The 20,046-nt window shown below is 48.0% G+C and overlaps 1 protein-coding gene across 2 annotated transcripts; it reads right to left on the bottom strand.

Moving 5' to 3' along the window:
* Nucleotides 1-325: 325 nt before the first annotated feature.
* On the bottom strand, nucleotides 326-19,188 carry SALL4 (spalt like transcription factor 4). Of its 2 annotated transcripts, none has more exons than XM_025853337.2 (4): nucleotides 19,059-19,188; nucleotides 5,440-7,767; nucleotides 4,083-4,363; nucleotides 326-2,318 (listed from the first exon to the last, which is right to left on the bottom strand). In XM_025853337.2, the coding sequence occupies exons 1-4, from the start codon at nucleotides 19,186-19,188 to the stop codon at nucleotides 1,899-1,901; spliced, it is 3,159 nt and encodes a 1,052-aa protein (XP_025709122.1). In that variant the 3' UTR covers nucleotides 326-1,898. The 2 variants fall into 2 exon arrangements, with proteins under 2 accessions (XP_025709122.1, XP_025709123.1); XM_025853338.2 differs by having other exon boundaries at nucleotides 6,760-7,767.
* Between the last annotated feature and the right edge of the window lie 858 nt (nucleotides 19,189-20,046).

Here is a 20,046-nt window from a genome sequence, read left to right as displayed (position 1 = left end):
ATGGGGGTAATCTCTGGCATGATAAGCTTTCCATGGTCACAAGCGAGCACAAGCAAAAGTTCTCTAGAATGAGCTTACTCTAACAAAACTTTTGCCTTAAAAAAGAAAAGACAGCAGTTATTTGTGTGTGCTTGAGAAATGGGACCAGCATGGATGTAACCAGATGTACATCTTCGGTTCTAGGACCTGGAGGGTCCTGAAAGCAAAATGGTTAAATAAGAGTTCTCAGCTTTAGAGCAGAAATGAACCAGAAAAACTTAACGTAACGCGCCTGGTGGGGGCAAAGGAAAAAAAAAAAAAAACACATCCAAAATTTATTCTCCAATAAGACAGACAGCATCAGCAGGTAAAACTACAGGGGTTTCTCCAAAGATCATACATTCACAAGGGCATTATTTGCTTAACAGTGAGAAAGGCTCCGGGTGTTCTCTGTTAACAGTAAGCACTTCACAGTGTAAACAGGTTACTAGCATTGTGTTCAACTTACAATTCCAGGAGGAAAGGCACAACGTGGCAAAAAAAAATTTTTTTTGGATCCTAAAATTCAGGTGCAATAACAGACAAACTTTTAGTAACAGTCTTGATCTACTTGTCCACAAAGAGGGAGACGTCTCCACGCAGAAATTAAGGTCTTTCTCCTTCCTTGTTAAACCACGAGAGCATGTTTCATCATTACATATACAAAAAGGGGAGGGAGTTTAAAAAAAACAAAAACCAAGAATCACGAAAATGTTAAGTCCAGCCGCTCCCACCACACATCAACTCAGGTTTAAGACAGGGCGTGAGAACACTTCAGCGGTCATAAAATAGGAAAATAGACGCTATGGCTACAAAAATAAAAAAATAAATGAGGTAGATAAATTAAAGCTTTCACACCCATGACCTGCCTGTTCCAACTTCGTAGCCTTCAAGCAATACTCGAAGAACAATCTTCATAGTAACTTGGCGTAAGTTGCACCAAGGACATTTTTGTACACATCAGTCTGTGAACTTGTGAGAAACATGTCCTTCTGGGAGTTTCTTCAAGAATGGAAACCCAGTTCTTCGATCGAGTAGGCACTGGCGAACCAAATGAAGTCACCTGAGGGTCCCTGCTCAGGTGCCCACCTCTCCCGGTGGCTCAGGAAGGAGGCATCTGGAGAGCAGACGGGGTACATTGGCACACTTGGGGCTTCAACCGAACTGTATTTAAATAAGCAGCAACACACACTGACTCCCTACGGACTAAACACAGTCCATTTGAGGGCATCCTACTTAAGGTTCCAAGGTTGGAGGAATTTTGTAATTCTACAACCTTAAGTCTAAAAAAATACATTCAGGAAAAAAAAATGGGTGAAGGGTTGGAGGTCATACAAAACACAGGTCCCTAAACAGATGCCAGATCGTGTTCATGTACCCGCATACAGTCAACGGGGAAGTCTCTAGTACCCCCCTCCCCAATTAGGCTAACGGTTATCTTTTCCATTGTAGTTCACTAAGTTCCAACTTGAAACAAGGGGATAGTCTTTGGAAATAGTTACTCTTGGTTGTACAAAGGTTTTTATGTATACAGTTTGTCGCCAAGTAACAAAGCTACTTTGCAAGACCCGCTTCTTTCCAAAATTAAAGAAAAAAAATTCTAGTATTTGTTTTAGTATGTATTTTCTTTTTTGTTTTTTTTTCAAAATTTTTTCTTTTTTCAATTTTTTTCCTTTTTTTTTTTTTTGCAAAGCAGCATATCATCATCTGATTGTAGGACTTGCCTGAGGTTGTGATCACAACTGTAAACATCATTTGCACATCAGTAAGAAAACAAACAGGAGGAGATGGGGTCTTTTAAAAAGGAAAAAAAAAAAAGTACAGTTCTAGAGGCCATTCTGCCTGCATTTCTCCTTCAATAAGGGTTCTCCTACTAGAGCTTAGCTGACTGCAATCTTGTTTTCTTCAAGGAAGTGAGGGAACTGGTGTTTGGGGACGCTGTCCGCAGCACCTGGTTTTTCTACTTCAGCACTAAGGGCGGACTGGGAGCCATCCATCTTGGAGATAGTGGTGTTGTTCACAATGGAGCTGGCCCCCAGGGAAACTGGGAGGGTAGGAATACCACCGCTCTGGATCACAGAGATTTCATTGGTCTTCATGGCCAGACCTCCATTGAGCATGGTGGTATACTGGTTCCACACGACAGGGTCCACGTTCACCGAAGGCGCCAGGATTTCTTTGGGAAACATCTCAGGGACTCTCTTCCCATCAGTTCCTAACAGAGCCATGGTGTTCTCGATGGCCAGCTTCCTCCCACGGCGTGCTGAGCTGTTGTTGGCCCCATGCGTCATGTAGTGGACCTATGGGAAGAGAAACAGAAAGGTTTCCACCAAAACCGATTTGAAAGCGTGCATGTTGGCAAGCTAGTCCATCTGCCTATGGGTTTGAACATTTTAAAATTCCAGGTTATCTGTTCTCTTGTGTATTATGCGTGGGGGGGGGGGCGGAAAATCAGATAATCTGGCAACAATGGGCCCACATTCCTGCCTAGAGGCAAGTAAAGACAACCAAAGCGGGGACATTGGCTCCAATTCTGTCCCCATCCCAACTCTTCATGTAAGCAATTTACAGGGACGCTTACTATGCACCAGGCTCAAGTGCTGTGGTTAAAATCTGCAAAGAACAAACCCACACAGGTAACACTGCGCAGCACTTCTCACACACACACACACACACACACACACACTACAAATAAAATGGGAAGATCTGTAAGGTCAGTAGGTTGCATCCAGGTCCGTATCCTGGTTGTGTTATTTATTCACATTAGAGTTTCGCAAAATGCTGCCACAGGGGGATACTGGGCAAAGTGTGTAAGGATCTAGGAATTCTGAGTCTGCAAGTACCTGAATAAAAAATGAGTTAAAAAATAACTTTGAACCGAACAGACACTGCCCTGATGGAGCCACTACACACTACTCAATGATCGTCATCAATGTGATCGTTCTGTTATCACAGATAAAGCAAGCCCTGCCAGAGCAGTGATGGAAGGCCTCTGTGGGAATGAATGCTAGTTATTCTAGGATCGTAGGCAAGGCAAGGCCTCTTCTGATGACAGAAATCCTACCGTCTACGGCTCCTTCCAATTCTTGTTCTCGTCCAAGTTTCTAAACCCTTTTCAAAAAATGTGGTGGGCACTACTTTCTCAGCTCACCTCCTTTCAACGCACCGACATCCTCAGAAGTTAGTGGCTATCTTTGCCAGTGAGCTCAGAAGTGACTCATTCTTCATCGCTCTAAGCTGTTAAGATGTTCCAGGCATAATTTAAAACTCCTTACTAATATGATTCATTTAACCTCCTGGACAACTCTGAAGTTGTCACTACCATCATCCCCACGCCTGGGAAACTGAGGCACTAGGAGCCAACTGCCCAAAGCCATTTGTGCAGCAAAAGGACTCCAGTCCTTCCCTGGGCTAATCCGAGGGCCTGTGAACTAACTGAAGTTTTATATTTCTAGAAGTCAGTATTAGAGATTAAGTTACTTTGTGGTTCTTCCCTGACATTTTTGCCAACTGCAAAATTAAAAGAATATAGCTTGTTTTTGTAATAAGTATTTTTTTTAAAGATTTTATTTATTTGACAGACACACAGTGAGAGAGGGAACACAAGCAGGGGGAGTGGGAGAGGGAGAAGCAGGCTTCCCGCCGAGCAGGGGGCCCAATGCGGGGCTCGATCCCAGGATCCCGGGACCATGACCCCAGCAGAAGGCAGACGCTTAATGACCTGAACCACCCAGGCGCCCCCGTAGTTAAGTATGTTTAATCTTTTAAATGATATACAGTCTTATGGGTCTTTAAGACTATATATAAGGGACGCCTGGGTGGCTCAGTCGGTCGAGTGTCTGCCTTCGGCTCAGGTCATGGTCCGAGGGTCCTGGGATCGCAATTTCAGAAACACTGTGATGTGAGAAAACGTACTTTCTGATGCCTATTTGGAGAGCCAGCTGTGAGATATGACTATACAGTACCCCACCGGTCCTTAGAAGAATCCGTCATGGATGGATGAACACCAATAAAGACCTGCTGAACACCTACGCCATCCCTGCTGAGAGCCTGAAGAAACTCACCTTCAAGTTGCCTTTGGTGGTGAACGCTCGCCCACATATGTTACACACGAAAGGCTTCTCCCCTGTGTGAGTCCGCTCGTGGATCTGCAGCGCACTCGCCGAGGAGAAGTTCTTCCCGCACCGTGTGCAGCCGTGCTGTTTGGCCTGTCGGCGTGGCTGGGCCGCTAACAAAGGTGTCATGCCTGGGGACATGGTCGTGGGTCCACCAAATGCACCAGGGACTTCAACTTTGACATAGGTTGGCTGGGCTCGGATAAATGTTGATGGCAGACTGCTACGACCTAGTATCCAGAGAAAAGAAACCCCAAACCTTTATCATCCCATACTCATTCCTTCTCCAACCACAAAAGAGCTTTGATGACAACTGCCCACCGAGAGCCTGGAAACAGCTTTTGGGACAATGTGTTATCTCCGAGGCAGCCTTCCTCTTTAGCACGCTGACCTGCCCAGGGAATAACAACTCAAATATTTACTTTGGAAATGTCACCATTTTAAGTGTTACGGTATGGGCAACACACAAACCCCAGAAATTCAAGTTCCTGCATAGAAAGTTATCTCTAAGAGGAGCCTGGCTGGCTCAGTTGGTGGAGCTCCGTGACTCTTGATCTCAGGCTTGTGGGTTCGAGCCCCACGTTGGGTGTAGAGTTTACTTAAAAATAAATACCTAAAAACTCTTTTTAAAAAAGTTACCTTTTATGCCTGGAGGATAACCCTCTCGGGTTCCCTCCCTCCTTGGGAGCTTTGTGCTATTACTCTGCTATCACTCAGTAAAACCTTACTTTGCTGCCACAGAGAAAAAAAAAAAGTATGCCCGGACACCAGCTTTATTTCATTCTACATTACAGCTGTTTCCCCATTTCACCATTAATGACATCAACAGGCATCCCACAATTTATATGTGCACTTTACACAGTTTAGATTCTCCTCCTCATGCCCACCGCCTCCCCCCGCCAAGAGTTATTAATCTGTGAACCTTACATTAGGGAGAGGGACCTCAGAATCAAGAAACTATGGCTTATCTCAGTGGCCACAATGCAGTGCCTACTTAAACATTTTCCTACTGGATCATTTCCTTAAGATTACCCAATGTCTCCCTGGGGCTCAACCACAAAAGTTAAAAACCAACAAGTGTGCTGTCCATACCCAATTTGCATTAACCACCGTAAATAAAAGGACCTTAGTACTAGGACAGAGGTAGTTATTATTGCCCTCTACCCAGAAGTACAAAGAGGCTAACTGCCCTACAAAGGAGCTGCTTTGCATACATCATACTGTCCATTTGCCAAGTTCAACCCAAGTTCCTTTTGGATGACCTTGTGCCCAAAATGGACCTAAGTTAAATCCAAAGCTCTATCACCTTCCATCTCAGTGCGGATGTTCTCGGAGCTGTCTGCTTTGCCACCAGCATCAGGAGATCTGGACTTGATGCTTTCTGCCTGGCTATTGGCTGGGGACAGTGCCTGGAAGGACGCAGTCTCCAAGACATCTGGACTTCGGCTTTGGTACTCCTGGTCTCCCATCACCGAGGACGAGGAGTCGTTGGTCAAGCCATCACTCTCCACCGAACCGTTTTCTCTGCTGCTTTGCCGCTGCAGGAGAAGAGGGGCAGGACCCACCTTCCCCGGGGCATCTAGGGAAGCCGTCACGGCAAACCCGAGCGTGGGTGATGCCGAATGCACGCTGGGAAGAGGCACGGGGACCTTCACGGAGCTACTGGGGGCATCCTGGGGGCCGACCTCGTCAACATCGATGCTTTCGATAACATCATCGTGACAGACGGCACCTGCGCTACCATGTTCACTGACCATCATGGACTCGGGACCCGTAAAGTCACAGGGATTCTCGGGCAGAGGCGTGTTGGGAATCTGGCCGCCCATGTGCATCCGGATATGCTGCTGCAGCAGGACCGCGTTGGTAAACTTCTTCTGGCAGATGGGGCATGAGTGCTGCGTCTTTATGGACGTGTTGGTTCGGTGGACCCCGAGGTGCGTCTTCAAGTTACCCTTAGTGGAGAAGGCTCGCCCACAGATCTTACACTGGAATGGTCTCTCCCCGGTGTGGGTGCGGTAATGCATTTTGAGGGAGCTTTGGCAGCTTAAGACCCGGTGGCAAATGAGACATTCGTTGGGATCGGTGGTGGCCTTGTCGATGTTCTCCACCAGCTGCTGCAATTTCAGGGTCTCTGACCCTGGCTCGGGTGTCCCACTCCCTTGGAAGCCACCAACCCTTGGGGAACTGTGGTTTGGCCCCACCCCGGATAGTAGGGATCCATCCTCACTGTCTGGAGAGGGCCCGGGCTGTAGGTCGCTGGGCAGTGGGCCGCCCATGAGGTCCTTGGGGTTAGTCCCTGAAGAAAGATTTTGAGGTAGCCCTACGTTGGGGGTCCCTGTTACAAGGACAGGTTTGCTGTCTAAAGAGAGACTCGATTCATCTACGGGGACAGGTACAGAGAGTGCATAGGGAATGCCATTGCCTGCCGCCATTTTGTCGTGGAACTCGGCAAAGAGCTGGGGGTTCGCCTTCACCTGGGGATGTCGATGAAAGTGCACCTTGAGGTTGCCCTTGGTGGTGAACCGGTGGCCACAGACAGAGCACACGAAGGGTCTCTCTCCGGTATGGGAGCGGAGGTGGATCTGCAAGGAGCTATCAGTCCCAAAAACCTTGCTACAGTACTTACACTTGTGCTTGCAGAGGATGGCCTCGTCTTTGGGTTTGACCTCCACCGGGGACACGTTCGGGGGCTTCCCCTTCCCTTTCTTGGACGGGTCTAACGCCACAGTGGAGAAAGGGCTCTGGAAGAGCACAGAGCCCGGGGCCTGAGGTAGCAAAGCACCGGGAAGGCGCGACATGACGTTCGGCAGCACCCTCGTCCCATCCGGCTTCAGGGGGAAGGGCGCCAGCCCCTGGGACGCGGAGCTGCTGGTGGCGGAAGGGATGTTTGCGTGAGGTAGCTTGGCCTGTTTCAAGGCATCCAGAGGCAGGCCCTGGCTTCCGGCTTTCTGGCTGAGCAGAGCCACGGCCGCCGAAACCTGCTGGGACATGTGGCTGCCCAAGGTCTTGAGGGTGTCCGCCCCCGCCACGCCCGAGTGGAGCGCGTGGGAGGCCCACATGTTCACCTGCACGCGGATCTGCTCGGTGAGCTGGATCTGCTGCAGCTGTTGCTGCTGCAGGCACAGGATCTGCTCGAGGACCCACGGGATGCTGCCGGCGCCGGGCAGGGGGGCTGGCGGCGCGTCGGCGCTCCGCTGGGTCACCGCCACCTTGGTGCCCCGCAGGGCCTGAAGAGTGACGTTAGTGTGGGCCACTTTGCCTTTGGGTAAATAGCTTAGGTCCTGGGACGTGGATGGCAGGGCGGTCTCGGTCTTCAGGTACACGACCGACTCGGCCCCCGGCCTCTCCTTCATCTCCCCCGAGCCGCCGCCATCCTCCCGGGGACCCTCCTTGCTGCTCGGACTCAGCACAGCCCCGGCGAAGTCCTCTGAAGGCACTGGCCCCTCACTGTCGTTCATGATGAGGACAGGTGGATTTTTAGTGCAATTCTTCTTGTGTTCTAAGAACTCGGAGAAGCTGAAGAACTCCGCACAGCATTTCTCACAGATGTGCGTCTCCTCCCGCCGAGTCCTCTTTGCTGTCATTCCATCCCTGCTGGCTTCATGGCCATTCCCTGGGTGGCTCATTGGAGCACCTGGGACAAGAGAACACATGCTAAGAACTGTGCCCAAGAAGGGATGTGGGGTAATTTCTAGCGAAGAACCACAATTCACAATACAGACGCCTTCGTGACCTGTGTCCTAAGAGGCAGAAGACTGTGAAAGGGAACTAGCCATTCAGAGGTCTGAATGACCTAACCACTCGTGTAGTGCGTTGAATTGTGTCCCCCCCACCCCCACCCCAAATATGTCCAAGTCCTTATACCCAGCACCTGTGCATATGAACTTATTTGGAACAGGATCTTTGCAAATCTAGTTGGGAGGGTCCCTAACCCAATGCCTGATGTTCTTCAAGAGATAGGGAAAGGAGAGATGGAATAAATAAGGCCCTATGGGGACTCCTCGGTGGCTCAGTCGTTAAGCATCTGCCCTCGACTCAGGTCATGATCCCAGGGTCCTGGGATCAAGCCCCGCATCGGGCTCCCTGCCCCGCATCGGGCTCCCTGCTCCGCAGGAAGGCTGCTTCTCCCTCTTCCACTCCCCCTGCTTGTGCCTCTCTTGCTGTGTCTCTCTGTCAAATAAATAAAATCTTTGGGCGCCTGGGTGGCTCAGTTGGTTAAGCGACTGCCTTCGGCTCAGGTCATGATCCCACGGTCCTGGGATCGAGTCCCATATCGGGCTCCCTGCTCAGCAGGGAGTCTGCTCCTCCCTCTGACCCTCTTCCCTTTCATGCTCTCTATCTCTCATTCTGTCTCTCAAATAAATAAAATCTTTGAAAAAAAATAAATAAAATCTTTAATAAATAAATAAATAAGGCCCTAGGAAGGAATTACAGGGCTGTAACCAAGGACTCCTGGAAGCCAAGAGAAGACAGAAAGGAGGCTTGGAACAGTTTCCTCCCCAGAGTCTCCAGAAGGAACCAACCATCCCCGCCAACACCTCAATTTCAGATGTCTGGCCTCCAGAATCATTTGTTTTTTGTTGTTGTTAAGATTTTAAAAAAGACAGCATAAGCAGGGGGAGAGGCAGGGGGAGAGGCAGAGGGAGAAGCAGGCTCCCCACTGAGCTGGGATCCTGCTGTGGGGCTCGAACCCAGGACCTGGAGATCATGACCTGAGCCGAAGGCAGATGCTCAACCATCTGAGCCACCCAGGCACCCCTAAACTTGTTGTTTTAAGCCATCCAATTTGTAATGGAAACCCTAGGAAATTCATACAATTTATTATTAAAAAATAATCCCCTTGGGGCTCTGCACCCAGAGTGAGCTTGCTAAGGCAAATCGGTCTCTGAATATAAGTGACATTGGAAACCTGCTCAAATATGGCTGCTCACCACCACCGTGGGGCCCCTAAAAGCGAAACTGCATTAAATCACTCATTCAGGGATGCCTGGGTGGCTCAGTTGGTTAAGCGTCTGCCTTTGGCTCAGGTCATGATCCCAGAGTCCTGGGATCGAGTCCCTCACGGGGCTCTCTGCTCAGCAAAGAGCCTGCTTCTCCCACTGCCTGCCGCTCCCCCTGCTTGTGCTTGCTCTGACAAATAAAGAAATAAAATCCTAAAAAAAACCCCCACTCATTCAGTATAACGAGTGTACCTTCCCAGTTTCGGGTGCCAACAATTGTGAGAACAGTGCCAAATTCACTGAAAATATGGAGAACGGCACGCTGGATCCATTTACACAGGAAGGCCAAGCAGATATTCCTATAGGAATATTTTCATATGAGACACGGACAAAAGAAAAGATTTCATGTTCAAGGAAGGCTGTGACTATGTGACTTTGATGACCTTACAGGTCATGAAAAACTTAAAAGTCTTACCCGTCAGGACACTAAAAGGGTTAATAAACCATTATGTAAAAAGGGAAGCCCGAGAATGGAAAGGGGATGGGAATGATGGGTTTCATTCTTCTCCCTGTACTTGCAACTTCTACCACTCTAATTTATCTGAAATGAAATATACAAAATCAAACATCTTCCTACATCTGGGCAGTTACATTCCTAAAGAGGACTGGTCCGTGGATTTCTTTTGTAATTGGGTCCTATTCCGTTAACGCTAGCCTGCATATTAAAATGCCCATCTTGGGGCTGTGGCTTTATCTGGATGCTTGCGTCCTGAAAGCAACAAGTTGGGTGAAGAGTCTCCCTAAGCTACTTTATTGCTCTCATTTCCTGGCTATCGATTGTATGTATATTCTCCCACTAAGAAGTCAGAGGTATACCTCGGAGCCAGCAACTCTTAGGTGTATGGATCTAAACCACACAGATAATTGCAGAAGTATACGAAGATCCATGTAAGAAGGGTTGTTTTTGTTTACAGAAATGTTTATAGCATAAGTAAATTTTGATTTACCCATACAGCAAAAATGGCCTAACTTCTGTATAACATGGAGACAGATGTTAGGTCAAAGAAATAGGCTGCAGAACAGTATGTAAAATGTGACCACTTTTGTTTAAAATAAAACGTGTTTGAAATGTAGGGATGCGTGGAAGAAAAGGCCAAGAAGGATACATCTCCCTTTTAAGGAAATTATTACTTTTTAAAGAAAACGAATATATTTTTGCCTCTCAACTCCTTGGGTGATTACACTCCCTAAAACCATAGGGTTTTGACAGAGAAGTCCACCACAGTATGGGGGAGGAGTTGATCTTGGAAGAAAAAAGTGTATTTCTCTTGAGAAGGTTTACAGAGTTTCAAAAAGTGGTTCTTTAAAATTTACATAAGGTGGCCTAATCTTTATGAATTTCAGACCCGGCACTATGAAGTTTTGCAAGTGTGTGTGGGTTGGGGGTGGGCCAGGGAGAAAGAGCCAACAGGCCAGGTCTGGCCTGCCAGTGCAGGGAAAGCAGGTTAGGGCTGACCCAGCACTTGCCTGTGAACAAGTTGGATACGGTAGCCTTAGCCCTCAGAATCTGCCTGAGGGCGCCTGGGTGGCTCAGTTGGTTAAGCGACTGCCTTCGGCTCAGGTCTTGATCCTGGAGTCCCTGGGAGTCCCACATCGGGCTCCCTGCTCAGCAGGGAGTCTGCTTCTCCCTCTGCCCCTCGCCCCTCTCATGTGCTCTGTCTCTCTCATTCTCTCTCAAATAAATAAATAAAAATCTTTAAAAGAAAAAAAAAAGAATCCGCCTGAAACATGCATAATCATGACAACCTCATAAGGTAGATATGCCTGGATTAAGTGAAGTTTTTAACAAATGTGTGTCAAATGCCTACCAATGTGCCTGACACCATCCTGGATAGGATCTGGCCAAAGTGCAGATACTGTGGTGTTCAGTGAACATAAGTTTCTCTACACCCTCTATTTCTAATGGCTCAAATGGTTAGCAGGGCAACCAGGGCTGCTGAGAACAAGATTTAACAGTAACGGTCGCTGAATGCCTAACTCATGTACCAATACTTCCCACCTCCTACTGGGCACAAGACAGGGGAGCTAGGGATCTGACAACGGTGGTGCAAAAGATGAACCTGCTATTCTTCTCTGTCTGCAGTTCAGACTAGGGACCTCTAAGTGCCCCATACTATACTCACCCAATCTATGAAGTATCTGCCCCATTTAGAGATGAGAAACACAGAGAAACACAGAAGTCACAGTATCGTGACTTTCCCCAAGGCAACACAATTAAAAATTAGTCATAGGTAACTTCTGAGCACTTACTATGTGCCAGGCAACAATTTATAGGTTATAACAACTTTGAGGTAGAGGCTATCGTATTTCACAGAGAAACCAATGCACAGAGGACATCAGTTTGCCCCAAGTAATACATCTGATAAACTGCAAGGCCAGTATTAAAACCCAGGCATGCAGCGCCCAGATCCTCCCTTTCTTCCTACACTTCCTACCATAATATGTTTCTTCTGTTGAGACTGCAACTATCTTTCCTCTAAAAGACACCCCAGGGAGGACAGACAAGCCTGAGGGGTCAGGGTGGCAAGGAAGGGGAAAGGGACCAGGACACATGCCACTACTATCTTTCTGCGACTCTCTGAAGTCACTTTAAGTTAGTACACAATGCACCCCTGCTACCTAACGGGTGATCAATAGGTAAGTTCCTGATCCCAGGCATATTTCAAGAATCCAGTTAAAAATATTTGTCAGTTCCCAGAATACAGTATCTATCCCTACACTTTCCCAAGACTGGGAGTGAGGTGTTGGAGGAGTTGTTACATAGCACTTTCCGGAAAAGCAGTTCTGGCAACTATGTGTCAAGAACCTTAAAACAGAGAACTTTTTAACAAGTGTCTCTTGGCAGGGAAATACACACTGTATATTTACACACCCTGGTAGGTGTGTGTAAGAGATACAGCTCCTTCCCAGCACTATCGGCAACATCAGGTTGGTGCAATTCTCCTTTGACCCTTGTTAGGCGTTTACTTTATGAAATACAAGGATACATTTCTCATATTAACAAACAGCAAAAACAAAAACAGATGCACTCTGTGGTCAAGCAGTAAGGTTCTGATTAAATAGGTCAGGGTAGGGGCACCTTGGGTGGCTCAGCTGGTTAAGCAACTGCCTTCGGCTCAGGTCATTCATGATCCTGGAGTCCCAGGATCGAGTCCCGCATCGGGCTCCCTGCTCAGCGGGGAGTCTGCTTCTCCCTCTGACCCTCCCCCCTCTCATTCTCTCTCTCTCTCTCATTCTCTCTCTCAAATAAATAAATAAAATCTTTAAAAAAATAAAATAAATAGGTCAGGGTACAGGGGAAAAAAAGGGACTACTTCGTAGCCTACCAAAATAAAGCAGATCTATGTTATCTGTGCCGCTCTAGGGGACAACTGCCTGGGATTTTATTTCAAGAGGACAAGGTGAACGGGACGTAACTCTGTGGTCCCATCTGTATTTGTGGATAAAGATATAAATATGTACGTGGAAAAATTTCTATCTGAAGTAAGAGAAACTAGGGCTGCGCTCTAAGCTCTTGGGAGTGTGGGCCTAGGGACTGAGGAAGAGAAAAATTTAAAAGTATCAACTTTTGTACTACGGTTTCTTTCTCATTAGCATGTTTAAAAACTTGGACTCCACCATTCGAACTTCTGGAAATCTCCAATAAAGCCCCTGCAAGAATGCCCATCCCACTCTAAGGGAAACCACCACCACCCTCCACAAACAAAACACATGCTATTGCACCTTAACCCATTCATCTCTTCAGCCACATAATCAAGCAAGCGTCCTCTGTCCCAATTTGCAGATGCACAAACTGAGGCTCAGAAATAATTAAGTGGCTCAAGGCAACAAACTGCTAACCAGAAAAAGAAGATGAGGGATTGTATTCTTAAGTACCATCTAGAAGGGCACTAAACTTAGTGACCTCATTTATCGTGTTTCTTCTAGAGCCGAGTTTCTCACACTTCTTTCCATTTCATCATTCTATGGAGGTTTTTAAAGCTTTCTTTTCCTAACTACTGCCCCCCCCATGAAATTTTAATACCACAAATATACTGTGTATCTGTTTATGCACTATGGTCCTTCGGAAGGCCACAAACCACTGTAAATCAATCTTCCGTCCCCTCCCCCTCAAGAAATGTTCATACCACCCCCCAAAAGAAATTAAAAAAATGTTCACCCCCTTAGGGACAATATTCCTTCATTGAAATCAGGTTCTAAACCAGCATTCTTAAACTGGAGTCCATGAAATTAGATAAGAAAAAAAAAAGATCTTTATTTTCATTAATCTGTACTAAAATTTAGTATTTGAGGGGTGCCTGGGTGGCTCAGTCATTAAGTATCTGCCTTCCGTTCAGGTCATGATCCCAGGGTCCTGGGATCAAGCCCTGCATCGGGCTCCCTGCTCAGCGGGAAGCCTGCTTCTCCCTCTCCCACTCCCCCTGCTTGTGTTCCCTCTCTGTCAAATAAATAAGTAAAATCTTAAAAAAAAAATAAAAATTAAATAAATAAAATTTAGTATCTGACTTTCAATGACAGATGTGGGAAACGCACCACAGGGCTATTTGCATAACCTGTGACTTCATCACCAACAGCAGATCTTTTCATATGATGTTAATGCCATTGCCTTACTAGAAATTCTGGTGGTTATCTGACCAGCAGCGCCGATCTTATTTAATGCGTTCATAAAGAAGCACATTATATCACAAATATTATTTGGTTTTGGTAACTATATATATATGTATATATATATATATATTTTTTTTTAAAGATTTTATTTGACAGAGAGAGACAGCGAGAGAGGGAACACAAGCAGGCGGAGTGGGAGAGGGAGAAGCAGGCTTCCCGCCGAGCAGGGAGCCCGATGCGGGGCTCGATCCCAGGCCCCTGGGATCATGACCTCAGCCGAAGGCAGATGCTTAACAACCGAGCCACCCAGGCGCCCCAATAACTACATTTCAACGCAATTTATTTCCTTGGTGTTTCTGTGCATTTTAATTTTGCATTTAAATGCGTTCTGTGGAGAAGGAATCTACGGCACAAAAAAGGTTAAGCTCCCCGGCACTAGAAGGATCTAACAGTTTCCAAGAGTGATTTACAACCTGAATACCAGCTTGCCTTCACTGTATACACAGGCTGGCCTCTTCTGTAGGTTGGATGCAAAACCACCAACATCCCACTTGAGTCTTAAAACAGCAGAAGCTCTGAATGCATGTGCAGTAAAACGTACCTTCTGCATCCAGACCACCATGGGCAGATACCAAAGCCCTACTTGCCCGAGAGAGTAAGAGGACTGGGTTATTAACAACTGCCTGCTCCGCTTAAGTTAACCCTTCCCAAAAGGAAAAGGCAGAGTTCAGAGAGATTACCCAGCAACTAGTTCTTCCATCTTCCCACCCCACCCCCACTCCGAATTTTAGGAATGTTATCTCTCAGCATCTAGTTATCCAATAAGTTGGAAGAATGCAGTAAACCCAGCAGGGGTCTTAGATTCAATCACTGCCAAATGGATAGAAAATACTCTTACTATTGTATAGAAGAAAGGCTCATCTACTAGAAGCCAATCAAACTCTGGAGCCTCCAAAATGCTTAAAAAATAAAACCTGTATAATCTTGAGAAAAGCATTATGATTCAAGCTTATTTCCCCTCCCCCATTTCTATATTAGAAGAACCACAATGAGTAGATTAAAGTATACAATATCTTCGACCCTCCCCCACCCACAGGATAATTGCTTACCAAAAAACAAAAGGGATGGCCTTTGAACCAGTTGAAAGAAGTGTCCATTTTACGAGTTTAATTTTACATCTCAATTCAGCAATCCCAGAAACACTTAAGTAACAAGGCTTTAACTCAATTCATAGATAGCAAATTAAAGCTATAATTAAGTTTGACTTAATTTAAGAGCTAAAAACTTGTTCGGAATGGTCTTGGATCAAAAATTCAGAGACTCTGCTGAGAAGGAAAAACGGTAAAAGAATCCAAGAAGGCTGTAACAGCTGTTAATGTGTCTGAGTTCTGCTATTTACATTAAGAGATAGGTCCCATTTTCCCTCAACCGGAGTTCATCTTTTAAGCAAACGTGTAAACTCCATGTAGGCAGGGGCTTTTGTTTTCTCCTTCTGGAGTCCTCCCGCGCCCCCCAACAAAGACTGACAGTCATGAAATTCATTGGAAAAAAAAGGATGGGGGTAACTGGAGATGCAGTGCTTGTGTGAGTTTAGTCTTTTAAAATGGTTTAGATGCTTTCCTTAAAGAATCAAAAGTACAACAGTTAAGGGCTGAGGAAAGAGGGAACTTGTTGAACTCTTCCCCATGATTTTTCCAGGGCAGTAAGGCCCAGAGCATGAAATGCAAACACTGCTTTATTTCCAACTCTCCTCCCCAAAGACCCCTTAATCTAAAGTCCGAAAAGGCACATCTCAAACTTTAAAAGGGAGGCGAGATTGTCAAACTCGACCAGCTAAACACTCATCAGGGCTCCTTCATCAAAGGAACTGATGGAAAATCCCATCTCATAACCAACCAGAGTCAGATCATGAGAAACAGCTCCTTGGATTCGGAGCATGGCTAAAATCAACCATGAGCAAGCCATTTCAACGGGGAGCTACTGTTTACTCTAAAATGAGTACAAATGAGAATTAAAGATAATGTACTTGAGGTCCCCAGCCTCGTTAGTAGGCTACAGTTAAAAACTGCAGAATCATCTCAATGAGCAGTTCAGAACTGTCTTGACACGAGAAGTAAATAAAATTGAAAGCAGTTATTTTTAACAAAATTGATTACTAATCACATTCCCAGCACACAGTGGGAGTCCTTCTGCAGTTGAAATGATCTGAGCAGGACTCTTTACCTCCACCGTATAAAGGAAAAATCCAAAAGCTCAGAGAAATCGAGCAGGTCTCAAGGTTACACAGCTGAAAGTCATACAACCGGATTGGAATGCACATCTCTAAAACCTTACCAAAACACTAACTTCATTTAAAAAGAGGAAGTGCTGACTGCATCCCCTGCCTCCCAAGATGGCTCCCCAACTCCCCACCCATGAGGAAGCCAGGGGAGGCTGAAATGACCAAGTACCGACTTGTGCAACTTATTTTTAACGGAACAAAAGGGGCTCCGGGCAAGCTGGAGCCCCTTTCTCTGTCGGAAACGAAGATCGAAACACAGAAAGTCTGGCCTGCAACATTCAAGCTACTATCAACGAGATTTCCCTCTCTCCCCAATTAAAATAGGAACTTCCAAGGGCCCTCTTGCTAAATCATTACCGCTAGCGGAGGTCATTTCAGTTTAGAAACTGGGGCTAGGCAGTTGTTTGAAACTTGGGGATCTTAATCGTTGATGGTTGTAATCCAGTTTAGCACAAAGGGCATTCGAAACTCTTTTGAGAAAATGCTAATTTTCCCCGTATGTAGCGTGAGACCACTGCCCACCTGCAGATGTTTTGATCTGCTAATTGATCCCCAAACTCCATTTTCCTCTCTCAAGAATTCTTTACAAGTGGATCTCAAATTGGTTTTGCAAAATAGGAGTGGGCCAATCTTAGTTTTTAAAAAATTACACATATCTATTTATCTGTCGGTCTACACAGATCCACACAGATCTATAGATCCGTGTGTCTATATAGCTGCATATATATTAAAATACGGAGATAGGTACGTACGTACCAAGCTGCTCAAATGCAAAATGCAGCCATTAAAATGTATACTGCTTGAGGAAAACTACCTTCTGTCTCATGGTGGCAACTGGAGATCCTGCAAACACATTCTAGAATCGAGGAACTCTTTTCAAGAATTCCAAAGACTTGGCAAAGAATACCAAGTACAGCCAAGGCTTGCGCAATCAACTGGCTTAGGTCCCCAGGGGCGCCCATCCTTGGGCCCAGCCAGGCGCTCTCCATCCCCACCCCCCAACCCGTCCCACCCATCAGGTGTGAGCCGGTACCTGTGAGGGGACCCGCCTCTCAGCAAAGCGTGCGGCTCCAGGCTGGGCCTCCAGGGGGCGCCTGCGCGCAACTCGGCGGTCCGCTGTAACCCCAGCGCTCAATAGCGAACCCACCCCCCTCCCAAATCGTGGAGGGAGCGCACAGTCAGGCCTGAGATCCTAAGCGGAGCTCGGGTTAACTGACTGCAAACTCCAACCAGCGTTAATTTAAGAAGCCACCCTGTAACAAGCTCCCCGCAAAGGTGCCAAACACCACCAAAAGCACCACTTGCTGCGCCCACCAAAAATAAAGGGGGTAGGAGAACGGGGAGGTCAAAGCAGAACCAGGGGAGGGGTCAGAGCCCGGAGCTCGCCCCTCCTCTTGGGAGGAAGCGGGCGGGCGGAGGGTTAACCCTTTTGTTCCAGGTGGGCCAGGCGACGAAGCCTCTCCATGCTCTCCCCCCAAGTGCCCCCCCGACCCGAGGCACAAAGAGAGTCCATCCTCCTGGGGCCTCGGGTGCCCGCAGCCCTGACCATCAGACGCCCCGAAAACGCACAGCCGCCCCTGGTCAAGCCGATCTCTTTAATTTGCCCTGGAAAAAAGATGTTACTTGCGGGGGGGTGGGGATAGAGATTTACATTAACCGATTATAAATTTGGGAAACATACTACATTCCCTCCCCGGAAAAAAGGGGGAGGTAGCCAAAAAGGAGCGCAGCCTTCCCATCGGAGTTGGGAGTTGTGGCTTAGAATGTCTGGGATTACAGTGCACACCCCCATCAGCGGCTGAGAAATTAGAAAGCAGGCGGGGAGAAGAGGGGAAACGACCCACAAGGCCCAAGAGGAGGTTAACAACGCCCCCTCCCCCCATGCGTAGCTAAAAACTTATCAGGCGACAATTTGGCGGGCCAGGACCGAGGGGAGATAGTGGGAAATCGACTCGCTCCTACACCCTCCTCGGCCAAGTGACTAGGAGAAGGGGAGTTTGTCCGGCCGCTCCCGGCGGGGCGAGGGTCCCGAACGCCTCCCGACCCCGGAGACGCTCCCCGCGGAAGCGTGGGGCGGGTCAGCCCCGGGAGCTCGCCCTGGCCGCGACCGCCCAGCCCTGGCCCGACCTCTCCCCTCTGGCCCCCGAGGCACGCTTCTGGAAAGCCGGACACCCCAGGAAAGCCCCGCAAAATTCCAGCCGGGTGCACCCCAGAGGAGCTGCCGCGCGCCCGCGACCCCGGCCCCGGGGGGCCTGCACCCCTCGGGCTCGCCGCGGTTATTTTTAGGAAGTCGGAAATCAAAGATGGCTGGAGGTCAGGCCCCGAAAGGTTAGGGCGAAGATCGCAGGCGGCAAAGCCCGGGGAGAAGCCAAAACCCTAAAGAAATTTTTTTAAAAAAGGGAAATACTGTGCCCTTCTCCCCCACCTCTTCGGGCCCTCCAATCCCCTCAGAGCGGGTGGCCCGCACCCCAGCTCCCGGAGGTGGGGAGAGGTCGCGCCCCCCTCCCCCCGCTTGGCCCGGGAGGGGCGCGTGCAACAGATCGCCCTCCCCCCGGGGGTCTTCCAGGGGTGCGCCCCTTCTCCAGCCTCCTAGAAGAGCCCCCAAGGGGTGAGGGAAAAGGTGGGGACCCCCGGGGTCTTTCTTTTAAAAGCGGCGCCAGGGAGGGAGGAGGGGAACCTAAGTTACAAGTGGGGGGGAGGTTACTAGCGAGGGGAGTGGAACCAATTAAGAGGGGCAAGGGACGAGAAGGGAACCTTTCAGGAATGAGGGACAGAGGGTGGGGGTCAATCTTACAACAAGAGGAGCGAGACCTGGGGGTGAAACTTACACAAGAGAGGGAAGCCGTAAAGTGTAAAATTAACAAGGGCGGGGGTGGGGGGTGGGAACGAGGGTGCCTTCTCTAGAGCTGAGCCCCCAGATCTTGGTTCCAGAATCTGCGTTAGAAGCTGCTAGTTCCCCGAAGCTCGCGCCTTCGAGGGTCCAGCGAACGTCCGGGAAACTGCCCGCCCCCGGCGCGCGCCCCCAGCCCCACTCACCCGGCTCCCCCGCCGCCGGCGCCGCTGGGGCCGCATCTGCAAACTCCGGGGCCGGCTGCTGCGGCTGCTGCTCGCCCTGGTCCTCCTCCGAGTTGATGTGCTGGGGTTTCGCCTGCTTGCGCCTCGACATGGTGCGAGCATCGGGCCGCCCGGAGAGCCGCGGTTATTTGCCCACTCCGCCACAAATTCCTGGAGTTAGGAAATTTACCCCCCTTCGGCCGGAACGCGCATGTCCCAGTAATTATTATTATCAATAATGCATTGCGATTTATCATGAGCCCTGACAGCTGATTGGCCTGGGTCCAAGACCTCAGAGATCATTTAAATAAGCCCTCATTGATCAGGGAGGGGCGAGGCATTCTGGGCTTTGTAGTCCGGCCCTGCATGCGACAAAGGCGTGTTCCTCGGGGGAGCGCAACTAATTAGCATCCGGGCTCAGATTGGCTGGATCGTGCACGAAATCAGAGGGGGACCCATCCTCGCTCCAGCTATCTGAGTCCTTGGAGAGAAGAATAAAAATAATTGTGTGCTTATTAAAAATTAGGAGCGTCCGTAAAAGTTTTGGAACGAGCGTATCTGGTAGTGTGCTCCAGAAATTACTTTTGTAAGGTTGATATCCGCGCAAGCCGGGGTTGGAAGGTCTTTTCAGTGGAATAGTTCGGCACAATTTTCACATCTACCCAGAAAACCTGCAAACAAAAAACAGATATGACACATGTCTCCTTCCATCTTATTTCTTATTGAAATGTTTAAATGGAATTTCGAGATGCCTGAAGAATAGTGAAAATGGTGGTTTATTCAACCTTCCCAATCCATCTCACCTCTTAAAATGGCCTTGGAATTTCCAAAATTTCAGATTATCCTCTCATCATGATTTATTTCCTTTAAATGCTAAATAATAGCCCCAGGGTTCATATTCGCAAGGATTGGTTTGTTGTTACAATGCGACCGTGGTTTTTGGTTTGGGGGCTTTTTACTCTAAAATGAC

This window comes from Callorhinus ursinus, unplaced genomic scaffold (assembly GCF_003265705.2).
Source record: "Callorhinus ursinus isolate GAN/ISIS: 27379988/994484 unplaced genomic scaffold, GSC_fseal_2.0 scaffold53, whole genome shotgun sequence".
Lineage (NCBI taxonomy): Eukaryota > Metazoa > Chordata > Mammalia > Carnivora > Otariidae > Callorhinus > Callorhinus ursinus.
The sequence above is the reverse complement of the archived record's forward strand: the minus strand, read 5'-3'. Positions and strand labels throughout refer to the sequence as shown.